This window comes from Crinia signifera, chromosome 6 (genome assembly GCF_055691185.1).
Source record: "Crinia signifera chromosome 6, ASM5569118v1, whole genome shotgun sequence".
Taxonomy (NCBI): domain Eukaryota; kingdom Metazoa; phylum Chordata; class Amphibia; order Anura; family Myobatrachidae; genus Crinia; species Crinia signifera.
The window spans coordinates 8985960-9004732 of record NC_139222.1 but is presented as its reverse complement, the minus strand read 5'-3'; the positions used below and the strand labels follow the sequence as shown (position 1 = coordinate 9004732).

Sequence of the window (18773 nt, the reverse complement as noted above, 5' to 3'; positions counted from 1 at the left end):
TATCAATTTCTGTCCTATGTCCAGGGTATACTGTCCTGTGTAGCTCATCTGTAACGGAGGATGGATGGACATCACATGACTGAGAGAATATTACAGCTGACCCTGGAGATCATCTACCTGCTGACTGGGGAGGTGAGGTCACAGTGACATCACTCTTATCTCTATTACTAACACAGGGACCTGACTGGGGAGGTGAGGGGGTCTGGGAGCATCACAGTGACGTCACTCTTATCTCTATTACTGACACAGGGACCTGACCGGGGAGGTGAGGGGGTCTGGGAGCGTCACAGTGACATCACTCTTATCTCTATTACTGACGCAGGGACCTGACTGGGGAGGTGAGGGGGTCTGGGAGCGTCACAGTGACATCACTCTTATCTCTATTACTGACACAGGGACCTGACTGGGGAGGTGAGGGGGTCTGGGAGCGTCACAGTGACATCACTCTTATCTCTATTACTGACACAGGGACCTGACCGGGGAGGTGAGGGGGTCTGGGAGCATCACAGTGACATCACTCTTATCTCTATTACTGACACAGGGACCTGACTGGGGAGGTGAGGGGGTCTGGGAGCGTCACAGTGACATCACTCTTATCTCTATTACTGACGCAGGGACCTGACTGGGGAGGTGAGGGGGTCTGGGAGCGTCACAGTGACATCACTCTTATCTCTATTACTGACACAGGGACCTGACTGGGGAGGTGAGGGGGTCTGGGAGCGTCACAGTGACATCACTCTTATCTCTATTACTGACACAGGGACCTGACTGGGGAGGTGAGGGGGTCTGGGAGCGTCACAATGACATCACTCTTATCTCTATTACTAACACAGGGACCTGACTGGGGAGGTGAGGGAGTCTGGGAGCGTCACAGTGACGTCACTCTTATCTCTATTACTGACACAGGGACCTGACTGGGGAGGTGAGGGGGTCTGGGAGCGTCACAGTGACGTCACTCTTATCTCTATTACTGACACAGGGACCTGACTGGGGAGGTGAGGGGGTCTGGGAGCGTCACAGTGACATCACTCTTATCTCTATTACTGACACAGAGACCTGACCGGGGAGGTGAGGGGGTCTGGGAGCGTCACAGTGACATCACTCTTATCTCTATTACTGACGCAGGGACCTGACTGGGGAGGTGAGGGGGTCTGGGAGCGTCACAGTGACATCACTCTTATCTCTATTACTGACACAGGGACCTGACTGGGGAGGTGAGGGGGTCTGGGAGCGTCACAGTGACATCACTCTTATCTCTATTACTGACACAGGGACCTGACCGGGGAGGTGAGGGGGTCTGGGAGCATCACAGTGACATCACTCTTATCTCTATTACTGACGCAGGGACCTGACTGGGGAGGTGAGGGAGTCTGGGAGCGTCACAGTGACATCACTCTTATCTCTATTACTGACGCAGGGACCTGACTGGGGAGGTGAGGGGGTCTGGGAGCGTCACAATGACATCACTCTTATGTCTATTACTAACACAGGGACCTGACTGGGGAGGTGAGGGAGTCTGGGAGCGTCACAGTGACGTCACTCTTATCTCTATTACTGACACAGGGACCTGACCGGGGAGGTGAGGGGGTCTGGGAGCGTCACAGTGACATCACTCTTATATCTATTACTGACACAGGGACCTGACCGGGGAGGTCAGGGGGTCTGGGAGCGTCACAGTGACATCACTCTTATCTCTATTACTGACACAGGGACCTGACCGGGGAGGTGAGGGGGTCTGGGAGCGTCACAGTGACATCACTCTTATCTCTATTACTGACACAGGGACCTGACTGGGGAGGTGAGGGGGTCTGGGAGCGTCACAGTGACATCACTCTTATCTCTATTACTGACACAGAGACCTGACCGGGGAGGTGAGGGGGTCTGGGAGCGTCACAGTGACATCACTCTTATCTCTATTACTGACACAGGGACCTGACTGGGGAGGTGAGGGGGTCTGGGAGCGTCACAGTGACATCACTCTTATCTCTATTACTGACACAGAGACCTGACCGGGGAGGTGAGGGGGTCTGGGAGCGTCACAGTGACATCACTCTTATCTCTATTACTGACACAGAGACCTGACCGGGGAGGTGAGGGAGTCTGGGAGCTTCACAGTGACATCACTCTTATCTCTATTACTGACACAGGGACCTGACCGGGGAGGTGAGGGGGTCTGGGAGCGTCACAGTGACATCACTCTTATCTCTATCACTGACACACGGACCTGACTGGGGAGGTGAGGGGGGTCTGGGAGCGTCACAGTGACATCACTGTTATCTCTATTACTGACACAGGGACCTGACTGGGGAGGTGAGGGGGTCTGGGAGCGTCACAGTGACATCACTCTTATCTCTATTACTGACACAGGGACCTGACTGGGGAGGTGAGGGGGTCTGGGAGCATCACAGTGACATTATTCTTATCTCTATTACTGACACAGAGACCTGACCGGGGAGGTGAGGGGGTCTGGGAGCGTCACAGTGACATCACTCTTATCTCTATTACTGACACAGAGACCTGACCGGGGAGGTGAGGGAGTCTGGGAGCGTCACAGTGACGTCACTCTTATCCCTATTACTAATACAGGGACCTGACCGGGGAGGTGAGGGGGTCTGGGAGCGTCACAGTGACATCACTCTTATCTCTATTACTGATACAGGGACCTGATCGGGGAGGTGAGGGGGTCTGGGAGCGTCACAGTGACATCACTCTTATCTCTGTTACTAACACAGGGACATGTTTGAAAAAAAGTTAATCTAGGGCTGTATGCCTCTCTGAATACACAGGATTATAAAGTAGTGAAGAAGACATCAAGTGAATGTGATACATCCAGTAGCCATCACCATGTGATAGCAGGACTGAGCAGGACCCAAAGCCCCATCCTGGTGCCTCCACCTCACTCACTGATACATGAGAGGCACATTGACCAGAAGATCCTGGAACTCACCAACAAGATCATTCAGCTGCTGACCAGAGAGGTGACTGCTGGGAATGGGACATTATACAGTTATACCGGGGGGGATGTGACCGGAGAGGTGACTGCTGGGAATGGGACGTTATACAGTAACACAGGGGGATGTGACTGGAGAGGTGACTGCTGGGAATGGGACGTTATACAGTAATACCGGGGGATGTAACCGGAGAGGTGACTGCTGGGAATGGGACGTTATACAGTAACACTGGGGAATGTGACCGGAGGGGTGACTGCTGGGAATGGGATGTTATACAGTAACACCGGGGAATGTGACAGGAGAGGTGACTGCTGGGAATGGGACATTATACAGTAACACCGGGGGATGTGACCGGAGAGGTGACTGCTGGGAATGGGATGTTATACAGTAACACCGGGGGGGATGTGTCAGGGTGATGACTGTATCATTGTGTGTGTCAGGTTCCTATAAGGTGTGAGGATGTCTCTGTCTATCTCTCCATGGAGGAGTTGGAGTATATAGAGGAACACAGGGGTCTGTACAAGGACGTGATGATGGAGAATCACCGGCCCCTCACATCACTGGGTAAGAGGAGACTGTCATGTAGTGTAATGGAGAGAGCAGCTATGGGGTCACCTAGATACACAGCATCTGATAATCACATATATACCATGTCCTCAGTCACTGTGTGTCTCCTACAGATGGGACCAGTAACAGGAATACCCCAGAGAGATGTCCCTGTCCTCTGTATTCCCAGGATAATCACATATATACCATGTCCTCAGTCACTGTGTGTCTCCTACAGATGGGCCCAGTAACAGGAATACCCCAGAGAGATGTTCCCGTCCTCTGTATTCCCAGGATAATCACATATATACCATGTCCTCAGTCACTGCGAGTCTCCTACAGATGGGCCCAGTAACAGAGATACCCCAGAGAGATGTCCCCGTCCTCTGTATTCCCAGGATAATCACATATATACATTGTACTCAGTCACTGCGTGTCTCCTACAGATGGGCCCAGTAATAGGAATACCCCAGAGAGATGTCCCCGTCCTCTGTATTCCCAGGATAATCACATATATACCATGTCCTCAGTCACTGCGTGTCTCCTACAGATGGGCCCAGTAACAGGAATACCCCAGAGAGATGTCCCCGTCCTCTGTATTCCCAGGATAATCACATATATACAATGACCTCAGTCACTGGGTGTCTCCTACAGATGGGCCCAGTAACAGGAATACCCCAGAGAGATGTCCCCGTCCTCTGTATTCCCAGGATAATCACATATATACCATGTCCTCAGTCACTGTGTGTCTCCAACAGATGGGACCAGTAACAGGAATACCCCAGAGAGATGTCCCCGTCCTCTGTATTCCCAGGATAATCACATATATACCATGTCCTCAGTCACTGTGTGTCTCCTACAGATGGGCCCAGTATCAGAGCTACCCCAGAGAGATGTCCCCGTCCTCTGTATTCCCAGGATAATCACATATATACAATGACCTCAGTCACTGCGTGTCTCCTACAGATGGGCCCAGTAACAGAGATACCCCAGAGAGATGTCCCCGTCCTCTGTATTCCCAGGATAATCACATATATACAATGTCCTCAGTCACTGTGTGTCTCCTACAGATGGGCCAGTAACAGGAATACCCCAGAGAGATGTCCCCGTCCTCTGTATTCCCAGGATAATCACATATATACCATGTCCTCAGTCACTGTGTGTCTCCTACAGATGGGGCCAGTAACAGGAATACCCCAGAGAGATGTCCCCGTCCTCTGTATTCCCAGGATAATCACATATATACCATGTCCTCAGTCACTGTGTGTCTCCTACAGATGGGCCAGTAACAGGAATACCCCAGAGAGATGTCCCCGTCCTCTGTATTCCCAGGATAATCACATATATACAATGTCCTCAGTCACTGTGTGTCTCCTACAGATGGGCCCAGTAACAGGAATACCCCAGAGAGATGTCCCAGTCCTCTGTATTCCCAGGATAATCACATATATACCATGTCCTCAGTCACTGCGTGTCTCCTACAGATGGGCCCAGTAACAGAGATACCCCAGAGAGATGTCCCCGTCCTCTGTATTCCCAGGATAATCACATATATACAATGTCCTCAGTCACTGCGTGTCCCCTACAGATGGGCCCAGTAGCAGGAATACCCCAGAGAGATGTCCCCGTCCTCTGTATTCCCAGGATAATCACATATATACAATGTCCTCAGTCACTGTGTGTCTCCTACAGATGGGGCCAGTAACAGGAATACCCCAGAAAGATGTCCCCGTCCTCTGTATTCCCAGGATAATCACATATATACCATGTCCTCAGTCACTGTGTGTCTCCTACAGATGGGACCAGTAACAGGAATACCCCAGAGAGATGCCCCCATCCTCTGTATTCCCAGGATAATCACATATATACCATGTCCTCAGTCACTGTGTGTCTCCTACAGATGGGGCCAGTAACAGGAATACCGCAGAGAGATGTCCCCGTCCTCTGTATTCCCAGGATAATCACATATATACAATGTCCTCAGTCACTGCGTGTCTCCTACAGATGGGCCCAGTAACAGGAATACCCCAGAGAGATGTCCCCGTCCTCTGTATTCCCAGGATAATCACATATATACAATGTCCTCAGTCACTGCATGTCTCCTACAGATGGGCCCAGTAACAGAGATACCCCAGAGAGATGTCCCCGTCCTCTGTATTCCCAGGATAATCACATATATACAATGTCCTCAGTCACTGTGTGTCTCCTACAGATGGGCCCAGTAACAGAGATACCCCAGAGAGATGTCCCCGTCCTCTGTATTCCCAGGATAATCACATATATACAATGTCCTCAGTCACTGCGTGTCTCCTACAGATGGGGCCAGTAACAGAGATACCCCAGAGAGATGTCCCCGTCCTCTGTATTCCCAGGATAATCACATATATACCATGTCCTCAGTCACTGTATGTCTCCTACAGATGGGCCCAGTAACAGGAATACCCCAGAGAGATGTCCCCGTCCTCTGTATTCCCAGGATAATCACATATATACCATGTCCTCAGTCACTGTGTGTCTCCTACAGATGGGGCCAGTAACAGAGATACCCCAGAGAGATGTCCCTGTCCTCTGTATTCCCAGGATTATCACATATATACCATGTCCTCAGTCACTGTGTGTCTCCTACAGATGGGCCCAGTAACAGGAATACCCCAGAGAGATGTCCCCGTCCTCTGTATTCCCAGGATAATCACATATATACAATGTACTCAGTCACTGCGTGTCTCCTACAGATGGGCCCAGTAACAGAGATACCCCAGAGAGATGTCCCCGTCCTCTGTATTCCCAGGATAATCACATATATACCATGTCCTCAGTCACTGCGTGTCTCCTACAGATGGGCCCAGTAACAGGAATACCCCAGAGAGATGTCCCCGTCCTCTGTATTCCCAGGACCACAAAGAGGAGAATCACAGTGTCCCACAGGAGGAGCAGGTGGGTGGAACTGGTGGTCTCATTAAGCACCAAAGTAACTGTACATTATATAATCTGTTGAACCACTATGTGTGGATTTTATATTCTGATATTCTGTTTACTCTCAACGTATTAAATCATTACATTCATTAAAAGTGTAAATTTATTGTTTTATGGTAATTAGGTTGTAGCTTTGGCTAATACTAAAGTAGAAGTTCTAAAGGGAGAAGAGGAGATGTACGTGACGGGTGATCAGCAGTGTAAGGAGGAGGAAATCCCTACAGGTATCAGCACAGGTGAGTAATAATCACTATGTACAGAGTCACATATTCTCCTTGTTCTGTCGCTACAGCAATCTCATACATCAGGAGCTATCAGCCCCTATTATACTCCTGCTCTCCCCCCTCACATCATGTCACTGTGTGTTACCAGCCCAGAGATCTGACCAGTCTCCTCCCCCCACTCTCTGGTGTATCTCATACATCAGGTGCCATCAGCCCCTATTATACTCCTGCTCTCCCCCTCACATCATGTCACTGTGTGTTACCAGCCCAGAGATCTGACCAGTATCCTCCTCGCACTCTCTGGTGTATCTCATACATCAGCAGCCATCAGCCACTATTATACTCCTGCTCTCCTCCTCACATCATGTCACTGTGTGTTACCAGCCCAGAGATCTGACCAGTCTCCTCCCCGCACTCACTGGTGTATCTCATACATCAGGAACCATCAGCCCCTATTATACTCCTGCTCTCCCCCTCACATCATGTCACTGTGTTACCAGCCCAGAGATCTGACCAGTCTCCTCCCCACACTCTCTGGTGTATCTCATACATCAGGAGCCATCATCCCCTATTATACTCCTGCTCTCCCCCCTCACATCATGTCACTGTGTGTTACCAGCCCAGAGATCTGACCAGTCTCCTCCCCCCACTCTCTGGTGTATCTCATACATCAGGTGCCATCAGCCCCTATTATACTCCTGCTCTCCCCCTCACATCATGTCACTGTGTGTTACCAGCCCAGAGATCTGACCAGTATCCTCCTCGCACTCTCTGGTGTATCTCATACATCAGGAGCCATCAGTCCCTATTATACTCCTGCTCTCCCCCTCACATCATGTCACTGTGTGTTACCAGCCCAGAGATCTGACCAGTCTCCTCCCCACACTCTCTGGTGTATCTCATACATCAGGAGCCATCAGCCCCTATTCTACTCCTGCTCTCCCCATCATGTCACTGTGTGTTACCAGCCCAGAGATCTGACCAGTCTCCTCCCCACACTCTCTGGTGTATCTCATACATCAGGAGCCATCAGCCCCTATTCTACTCCTGCTCTCCCCATCATGTCACTGTGTGTTACCAGCCCAGAGATCTGACCAGTCTCCTCCCCACACTCTCTGGTGGATCTCATACATCAGGAGCCATCAGCCCCTATTATACTCCTGCTCTACCCCTCACATCATGTCACTGTGTGTTACCAGCCCAGAGATCTGACCAGTCTCCTCCCCACACTCTGTGGTGTATCTCATACATCAGCCTCTATTATACTCCTGCTCTCCCCCTCACATCAATATCTATACTTTTATTTTATTTCCAGCAGAGGAGTACAACAGTGGTAATACCTCACAGGGACATCTGATAGTCCCTGCAGATTGTAAAACAGAAGATAACGTCACCATACCAGATTTTGAAGAAGAAAAACCTGTTACCACATTTATACATCTTGTACATGGCAATGACCGTTTTTCTTCTGACCCCACTAACCCGAAGGACTGTTCCCCTGATCAATCAGATATTACACATGATAGAGGTTATACAGGTGAATTGTTTTCAGGCTTTGAGTATGGGAAATGTTTTACACCGATATCAGATCTTGTTTCACATCCGAGAACTCACAAGGTCAAGAAGTTTTCATGTATGGATTGTGGAAAATGTTTTACGCATAAATCAACTTTTGTTATACATCGGAGAACACACACAGGGGAGAAGCCATTTTCGTGCTCTGCATGTGGGAAATGTTTTACCCGTAAGGCAAGCCTTTTAGAACATGAGGGCATTCACACGGGTCTGACTCCATATTCATGTTGTGAGTGTGGGAAATGCTTTACCCACAAATCGAGTCTTCTTAAACACCAGATGATTCACACTGGGGAGCGCCCATTTTCATGTGCTGAGTGTGGCAAACACTTCACCCATAAATCAGCTCTTATTACACATCAGAGGGGTCACACAGGGGAGAGGCCATTTCCATGTGCCGTGTGTGGAAAATGTTTCACACGGAAATCAGGTCTTTTTGCCCATCTGGGAACTCACGGGTGTGAACAACCATTTAGATGCTCGGAGTGTGGGAAATGTTTTACACATAAATCACATCTTGTTAGACATCAGCTAATTCACTCCGGGGAGAAGTCATATTCGTGTCCTACGTGTGGGAAACGTTTTTCATATAAATCGTACCTCGCGAAACATCAGATAACTCACACAGGTGAGAAGCCGTTTACTTGTCTTGTGTGTGGGAAATGTTTTACAGTGAAATCAAATCTTGTCAAACATCAGATACTTCACACAGAGGATAACCCATTTCAGTGCCCTGAGTGCGGGAAATCCTTCACCCTTAAGTCAAATCTCATCAGACATCAGAGAATTCACAATGGTGAGAAGCCATTTCCATGTTCTCAGTGTGGGAAGCGTTTTGCCCGGAAAGCAGATTTGCTTACACATGAGAGAATTCACATTAGCAAATAGCCGCGGCTTATACCGAGTAGGTTTATTGCCGGAGCTATTCGATTATTGCCCCTGTGAAGCCCCTGGGTAACTTTTGATCCTGGTTGAAGTGTTGGAGTTTTTGAATTACTGCCAGTGACAGGCCTGGTATAACGTCGATCTGTGCCGCATCCAGAGCTGCATGGAAAATCCTGCCGAGCTAGTTGCTGCTTACCGCGAACAGTAATTGAATAGCACCAGGTAAAAGTAAAGTCCGTGGCTATTTGAATCTGACCCAGCGAGTTTTGCAATAATTAATAGGAAAACTGACATTGGATATGCAATGAGGCCACGTGAGGACATTCTTGGTGGCAACACATTTCTTTAATGCTTATGAATTCTCTGTTATAGGAAAAATTGTAAAATAATATCTATTTACTTTAGAGTGTAAGCTCTCACGAGCAGGGCCCTTCAACCTCATGTGATTTCCCTCACTTAACCCAACATTTCCCCTCCATTGACAATAGCAGCAACAAACTAATGGATTCAGCCATCGGTGCTTCTCTAGAAAAAAATCCCGACAAGGACAAAATACCGACATATAGAATGTACAGGTGAAACGGTCAAGATGACTTTCGGTCGACATGGGTTTTTGACTGCATCCCGGCCACCGACCATCAATGATTTGAAATTATCGATGGTTTATATCCGATGTTTAATACTTTTGCCATCGATGGCAAAGGAGAACCGATGTTAAATTATTATTTTTTTTCAATGTGCTGGGACACGGAGCATAGCTCCGCCCCGACACCTGGAAGCCCCACCCCCACATTTTGATTGGTCCTCGGGCCATTCAGTGCAATATAATGGATAACCATCGATAGCTAAAACTTTAGATGGTTCTCATCACATAGTTTCTGACGATCGACGGCTGGGTGCAAAATCATCATAATTAGCAACCATCGATGGCTACTGCACCGATGGCCATCCCTAGATATCTCATGTGCTGCGATGCTGATGTAGCTTGTCTCCCATATTTTGCACTGTTTTCTATATGTGTATTTCATAATTGTGTTTGTGTTATGTTTGCACTCTTTCTGCCTGTGCACAGTGCTGGAGACCCCTGGTGGCGCCATATCAATAAAGAATAATATATTATATAAATAGTTGTGTGCCTTCCATTCTGTGCTTTTTTGAATATAAATTAAAAAGCGCTTGGGGGTGTTTGGTAATAAGTATATATAAAAAACAAATAAGTACAAGTGCTTAGCCGCTAAAAAGATAAGGAGAGAGTAAAAACAATGTTTACAGCCCTTTCCCGGTGGGTGAGGTTGCTGGTCCGTGCTGAGGCAGTGATATTGTGGCACTATTTGCGGAGACCTGGTAGCCCTATCTGTCCCTAAGCTTACCTAGGTCTTCTGGCCTTCTATCTTCCTCCACGCCGTGTTCCGGACCTCCGCGAGTGTGCCGCGCTCGGCCGGAAGTTCGGGTTTGATGACTTCCGGTATCGGCGGCGGTGTGCGGACTCGCTTCTTCCCCAGGCTTCCAACGCGTTTCGAGAGACAGGCTCTCTTTGTCAAGGATGCCTGGTTCTGTTTCCTTGCAGAATTTATTCACTTTTTTCTTCTTTCTTTATTTGAAAAAACTTTATTAAAAACGGAAATGTTCCTTACTTTTGGCGGCAAGCACATGTCTTAAAGGGGAATGTATTATCAAAAAAAAAAATATGTTTTTGTTCAACGTTATTATGCACTGTTTAATATTGCAAAAAAGGTTTTTTTTTTTATTAAAGGATATTTATTGTAAGAAAGCAGCCAGTTCGATGTCAATATTAAGCCCTCTTGGTTGGAGAGTATTTAATTCGTATATCCATTTAGTTTCTCTTTGTTTGAGGGTTTTTACGTGGTTACCTCCTCTCCAATTTATATTGATTTGTTCTATTGCATTTATCTTCAATCCTTCAGGATTTTTTTCATGCTTTTCAGATCCCTACAGGTATCAGCACAGGTGAGTAATAATCACTAAGTACAGAGTCACATATTCTCCTTGTTCTGTCACTACAGCAATCTCTTATCTCATACATCGGGAGCCATCAGCCCCTATTATACACCTGCTCTCCCCTCACATCATGTCACTGTGTGTTACCAGTCCAGAGATCTGACCAGTCTCCTCCCCGCACTCTCTGGTGTATCTCATACATCAGGAGCCATCAGCCCCTATTATACTCCTGCTCTCCCCCTCACATCATGTCACTGTGTGTTACCAGCCCAGAGATCTGACCAGTCTCCTTCCCGCACTCTCTGGTGTATCTCATACATCAGGAGCCATCAGCCCCTATTATACTCCTGCTCTCCTCCTCACATCATGTCACTGTGTGTTACCAGACCAGAGATCTGACCAGTCTCCTCCCCGCACTCTCTGGTGTATCTCAAACATCAGGAGCCATCAGCCCCTATTATACTCCTGCTCTCCCCCTCACATCATGTCACTATGTGTTACCAGCCCAGAGATCTGACCAGTCTCCTCCCCGCACTCTCTGGTGTATCTCAAACATCAGGAGCCATCAGCCCCTATTATACTCCTGCTCTCCCCCTCACATCATGTCACTGTGTTACCAGCCCAGAGATCTGACCAGTCTCCTCCCCGCACTCTCTGGTGTATCCCATACATCAGGAGCCATCAGCCCCTATTATACTCCTGCTCTCCCCCTCACATCATGTCACTGTGTGTTACCAGCCCAGAGATCTGACCAGTCTCCTCCCCACACTCTCTGGTGTATCTCATACATCAGGAGCCATCAGACCCCTATTATACTCCTGCTCTCCCCCTCACATCATGTCACTGTGTGTTACCAGCCCAGAGATCTGACCAGTCTCCTCCCCACACTCTCTGGTGTATCTCATACATCAGGAGCCATCAGCCCCTATTATACACCTGCTCTCCCCTCACATCATGTCACTGTATGTTACCAGCCCAGAGATCTGACCAGTCTCCTCCCCACACTCTCTGGTGTATCTCATACATCAGGAGCCATCAGCCCCTATTATGCTCCTGCTCTCCCCTCACATCATGTCACTATGTGTTACCAGTCCAGAGATCTGACCAGTCTCCTCCCCGCACTCTCTGGTGTATCTTATACATCAGGAGCCATCAGCCCCTATTATACTCCTGCTCTCCCCCTCACATCATGTCACTGTGTGTTACCAGCCCAGAGATCTGACCAGTCTCCTCCCCGCACTCTCTGGTGTATCTCATACATCAGGAGCCATCAGTCCCTATTATACTCCTGCTCTCCCCCTCACGTCATGTCACTGTGTGTTACCAGCCCAGAGATCTGACCAGTCTCTTCCCCGCACTCTCTGGTTATCTCATACATCAGGAGCCATCAGCCCCTATTATACTCCTGCTCTCCCCCTCACATCATGTCACTGTGTGTTACCAGCCCAGAGATCGGACCAGTCTCTTCCCCGCACTCTCTGGTTATCTCATACATCAGGAGCCATCAGCCCCTATTATACTCCTGCTCTCCCCCTCACATCATGTCACTGTGTGTTACCAGCCCAGAGATCGGACCAGTCTCTTCCCTGCACTCTCTGGTGTATCTCATACATCAGGAGCCATCAGCCCCTATTATACTCCTGCTCTCCTCCTCACATCATGTCACTGTGTGTTACCAGCCCAGAGATCTGACCAGTCTCTTCCCCGCACTCTCTGGTTATCTCATACATCAGGAGCCATCAGCCCCTATTATACTCCTGCTCTCCCCCTCCCATCATGTCACTGTGTGTTACCAGTCCAGAGATCTGACCAGTCTCCTCCCCGTGCATCATTAAGCACTGGGTTTGGTTTTATCACAAAACTATATTCAATGTAACCACAGTACAAAATATTTAATTCATTACAATGCATTAATATTTTTTTTTTTTCAACAGCTAATTACAACAACGATTATACCTCACATGGACATCTGATATTCTCTGCAGACTGTAAAAAAGAAGATAACGTCATCACACAACAACCTTTACTAGAATGCACAGTTTCCCCAACTATACATCCTGTACATCACAGCGCCAATATATCATACCGCCCCACCAACCCAGAGGAATGTTCCTCTCACCAGCCAGATGTTGTTTCACATTATAAAGGTCATACTGGTGAATTATTTCCATGCCCTGAGTGTGGGAAATGTTTTACACAGAGAACAAATCTTGTCACACATAAGAGGATTCACATGGGCCAAAAGCTATATTCATGTGTTGATTGTAGGAAATGTTTTACACATAAATCAACTTTTGAAGCACATCGGAGAACGCACACAGGTGAGAAGCCATTTTCATGCTCTGAGTGCCGGAAATGTTTTGCCCGTAAGGTGAGTCTTCTTGAACATGAGAAAAGTCACACAGGTGAGAGCCCGTTTTCATGCTCGGAGTGCGGGAAATATTTAACACGCAAAGCCAGTCTTATTAAGCATCAGATGATCCACACCAGGGAGCGGACATTTCCGTGTGCTGAGAAATGTTTTCTGCATGAATCATCTCTTGATACACAACAGCGGAGTCACACGAGTGAGAGGCCGTTTCCATGCTCTGCGTGCGGGAAATGTTTTACACGTATACATGGGACAATTTTTATTAACAAATATCGGTGAGATATGACAGATACAGGAAACCCTTTTTTGCTAGCCACATGTTGTGAATAAAGGAAACATTAGAATAATATATGTTTAGCTACTGTAAATTGTAAGCTCTCATGACGAGGGCCCTCGCTTATTGTATTTGATTTCCTCCCTCACTTAACCCAACATTGCCAGAAGCAGCAACAAACCAATGGATTGGATATCTCATGTGCATCGATGCTTATGTAGCTTGTATTCATATTCTGCAGCATTTTGAGCTATAAGTCTTTTGTGTTGTTTTTTTGTTCTTGGTTTTTTGTGGCCACTGTTTCTGCCTATGTATTGTGTGCGGTGCCACCATGTACATAAAGGATAATATAATATATAAGATAGCTGTGTGCCTTCCATTCAGGGTTGAAACAAGCTGCTCTATCGAAATACTTTCAGCTCGTTCTGGGTTCCAGGTGATATACGATTTCTTTTTAAGCAACCAATCGCCATTCACAGACAACGAACGCCGAGCTAACGGAATGCACTTAGTGATGGATTAGTCCCTCCTCTTTCCCACAAGGTGGCTCAGCTGACCTGGGCTGCTGTAATGAGATCCAAATAAAAGGGGCAGTAGTTCCTCTCCAGGAACAATGGTGACATTCTTTTCTCGCTCAGGGGCAGATTACTAAGCATTGGTACCAACCAATCAGTTCTTCCTGAGACAAGCTGCTTTTGAAAACTGGCAGTTAGGAGCCAGTTTGGAGCATGGGCGATGTAGTGGTTAGCACAGCACTGAGGCTATAGGTGCGATTCCCACCATGACTGACCATGTGGAGTTTGTATATTCTCCCCGTGCTTGCGTGGGTTTCCTTTGGGTTCTTCTATTTCCTCCCATATTCCAAACATATACTGGTGTAACCGCATTAACCCCAGCCTGAATGCATACCCCACACAGTACCTCTTTGTCCGGTACAGTACCGGTTTTTATGGCTTGTACTCTTTGTACCGGTTTTCTGGGTCTCCAAGTCGCCATTGAAAGTGTAAGAAAGGGGGCATGGCTACACCCCCTACCCATGACCACTCCCTATTTCCAAATTTGTATGGTTTTCTGCTCTTCAGATGCTGGAAGGTAAATGAATAAATGTGTGTGTGTACATATGGTGGGGGAATATAGAATGTAAATGTGCCCATACACAGGTTCGTTTTGGCCTGTTTTCAGACGATTCGGATGGATTGGCCCAATATATCGGATGAATACAGGCCATTTCGGACCTGTTTGACATTCGTTGTGCGCTCCTGAGGTCAAATATTCTCTGTACTGTGCTGCAGAATAAGTGCGCTATATAAATAACTGGTGACAAATTCAGTCATACATTTGACAGGCAATATGATTATTTATAATAATATTATCAACAATAATAATGATGATGATAATTAAGGTAATGGTCAGGCAGAGGATCTACTATTCAGTATAGATCACTAGGTGCAAGTGTCATTTTAACAGTAATAAATGATGATATGCACAGAAGCTGCCGTTCTCTAGTTGGCCACAAGATGGCGGAGTAAATGGTGGAGGGAGGCTGCAGTACCGATACTGAGCACAGAGGGCGCTGGCTAGAGCGCCCTATATGCGATTTCCTTAAGGTTCCACAAACACAGGAGACGTGACGTCAGTCTTCCTTCCCTCGCCCTGGCTGCCGCCCGTCGCAATGCATTCTGGATGTTGCAGTCCGCCTTACGCTATTCAACAGTACATATAGGCAACCTGAAATACACCTCCCACAATGCACTGCTTTACCGTGACGTCCGAACTGTCTGGAACGCACGTTGCGGAAGTAAACGCAGGGGAAAAAAGGCGGTATTTACTATCTCCGAAGCTGAGGAACTAGAGAGAGAGAGAGGAGGAGACATTGCTGTGCTTGGCGGGAGGTAATGGTGCTCACCTTATTATACAGGTGGAGTAGGTTTTGGTGCCATGTTAGTCAGGTAGACCAGCTATAATAAACCTGTGAAAAACTCATGTCGTCATTTTGACTGTCGACTTAATGCTTGTGTCGATCTTCCAACCCTGTCGACCTGAACCATGTCATCATATTTCATGTGTCGACCCAGTCCCTTTCTGCATGTGTTTGGTGTGTGTGTGCTTCATGTACATGGGGCGTACACGCTGCTCATATACCCTGCACTGTAATACCTCATTATTATTATATGTTTGTTATTGTGTGACCCTGTATAATAGATTATAGGTCCATTGTCTTATAGTAACTAACCTGTATCATTGTTAAACTTCTACACAGGTGTCCTGCCTGTCCGTCTGCCCAGAATGGAGTCTCGGCCCTTTTATTGCCTTTTTTTAGTCTAATTCTTATTATCATTTTCTAGGACTTGGCTAATGCTAACTGGTTTATACAGCGTCTGACACTGCCAGGATGACAAAGGACAAGGGTCATATAACTGAGAAGCTATTACACCTCACCCTGGAGATCATCTACCTGCTGACCGGGGAGGTGAGGTCACAGTGACATCACTCTTATCTCTATTACTGACACAGGGACCTGACTGGGGAGGTGAGGGGGTCTGGGAGCGTCACAGTGACATCACTCTTATCTCTATTACTGACACGGGGACCTGACCGGGGAGGTGAGGGGGTCTGTGACACAGGGACCTGACTGGGGAGGTGAGGGGGTCTGGGAGCGTCACAGTGACATCACTCTTATCTCTATTACTGACAGAGGGACCTGACTGGGGAGGTGAGGGGGTCTGGGAGCGTCACAGTGACATCACTCTTATCTCTATTACTGACACAGGGACCTGACTGGGGAGGTGAGGGGGTCTGGGAACGTCACAGTGACGTCACTCTTATCTCTATTACTGACACAGGGACCTGACCGGGGAGGTGAGGGGGTCTGGGAGCGTCACAGTGACGTCACTCTTATCTCTATTACTGACACAGGGAGCTGACCGGGGAGGTGAGGGGGTCTGGGAACGTCACAGTGACGTCACTCTTATCTCTATTACTGACACAGGGAGCTGACCGGGGAGGTGAGGGGGTCTGGGAGCGTCACAGTGACGTCACTCTTATCTCTATCACTGACACAGGGAGCTGACCGGGGAGGTGAGGGGGTCTGGGAGCGTCACAGTGACGTCACTCTTATCTCTATCACTGACACAGGGAGCTGACCGGGGAGGTGAGGGGGTCTGGGAGCGTCACAGTGACGTCACTCTTATCTCTATCACTGACACAGGGAGCTGACCGGGGAGGTGAGGGGGTCTGGGAGCGTCACAGTGACGTCACTCTTATCTCTATCACTGACACAGGGAGCTGATCGGGGAGGTGAGGGGGTCTGGGAGCGTCACAGTGACGTCACTCTTATCTCTATCACTGACACAGGGAGCTGACCGGGGAGGTCAGGGGGTCTGGGAGCGTCACAGTGACGTCACTCTTATCTCTATCACTGACACAGGGACCTGACCGGGGAGGTGAGGGGGTCTGGGAGCGTCACAGTGACGTCACTATTATCTCTATTACTGACACAGGGAGCTGACCGGGGAGGTGAGGGGGTCTGGGAGCGTCACAGTGACATCACTGTTATCTCTATTACTGACACAGGGACCTGACCGGGGAGGTGAGGGGGTCTGGGACCGTCGCAGTGACGTCACTCTTATCTCTATTACTAACACAGAGACCTGACCGGGGAGGTGAGGGGGTCTGGGAGCGTCACAGTGACATCACTATTATCTCTATCACTGACACAGGGACCTGACCGGGGAGGTGAGGGGGTCTGGGACCGTCGCAGTGACGTCACTCTTATCTCTATTACTAACACAGGGACCTGACCGGGGAGGTGAGGGGGTCTGGGAGCGTCACAGTGACATCACTATTATCTCTATCACTGACACAGGGACCTGACTGGGGAGGTGAGGGGGTCTGGGAGCATCACAGTGACATCACTCTTATCTCTATTACTGACACAGGGACCTGACTGGGGAGGTGAAGATTTTTGATAAAATACATCGTTATATATATTGATATCTTTCTTAATACACAGGGTTACAAAGTAGTGAAGAAGACATCTGAGAAACGTGTGACACCCAGCAGCCAACCCTGTGTATCAGGAGGGATTAACAGGACCCCAAGCCCCATCCCGTTGCCTCCACCTCACTCAATGATACATGAGAGGCACAATGACCAGAAGATCCTGGAACTCACCAAAAAGATCATCCAGCTGCTGACCAGAGAGGTGACTGCTGGGAATGGGACGCTATACAGTAACATCGGGGGATGTGACTGGGTGATGACTGCTGGGAATGGGACTTTATACGGTAACACCGGGGGATGTGACCGGAGAGGTGATTGCTGGGATTGGGACGTTATACCGTAACATCGGGGGATGTGACTGGGTGATGACTGCTGGGAATGGGGTGTTCTACAGTAACACCGGGGGATGTGACCGGAGAGGTGACTGCTGGGAATGGGACGTTATACAGTAACACCGGGGGATGTGACCGGAGAGGTGACTGCTGAGAATGGGACGTTATACAGTAACACCGGGGAGATGTGACCGGAGAGTTGACTGCTGGGAATGGGACGTTATACAGTAACACCGGGGGATGTGACCGGAGAGGTGACTGCTGGGAATGAGATGCTATACAGTAACACCGGGGGATGTGACCGGAGAGGTGACTGCTGGGAATGGGACATTATACGGTAACACCGGGGGATGTGACCGGAGAGGTGACTGCTGGGAATGAGATGCTATACAGTAACACCGGGGGATGTGACCGGAGAGGTGACTGCTGGGAATGAGATGCTATACAGTAACACCGGGGGATGTGACCGGAGAGGTGACTGCTGGGAATGGGACGTTATACAGTAACACCGGGGGATGTGACTGCTGGGAATGTGACGTTATACAGTAACACCGGGGGATGTGACAGGAGAGGTGACTGCTGGGAATGGGACGTTATACAGTAACACCGGAGGATGTGACTGGAGAGGTGACTGCTGGGAATGGGATGTTATACAGTAACATCGGGGATGTGACCGGAGAG

General features: G+C 48.6%; 1 protein-coding gene across 5 annotated transcripts in view; it reads left to right on the top strand.

Annotated features, from left to right (window-relative positions):
* Positions 1 to 18773, top strand: part of LOC146009910 (uncharacterized) — a 272626-nt gene that overhangs the window by 1161 nt on the left and 252692 nt on the right. For 3 of the 5 annotated variants that reach the window (XM_083150527.1, XM_083150526.1, XM_083150528.1), the window contains exons 2-3: positions 25 to 132; positions 2787 to 2978. In XM_083150527.1, the coding sequence (XP_083006653.1) occupies positions 61 to 132; positions 2787 to 2978 (264 nt within the window). In that variant the 5' untranslated portion in view covers positions 25 to 60. Of the gene's footprint in view, positions 1 to 24; positions 133 to 2786; positions 2979 to 3391; positions 3516 to 6333; positions 6432 to 15523; positions 15651 to 16103; positions 16229 to 17770; positions 17963 to 18773 lie in introns of those variants that run through there. The other 2 variants (XM_083150531.1, XM_083150525.1) reach the window with 2 other exon arrangements.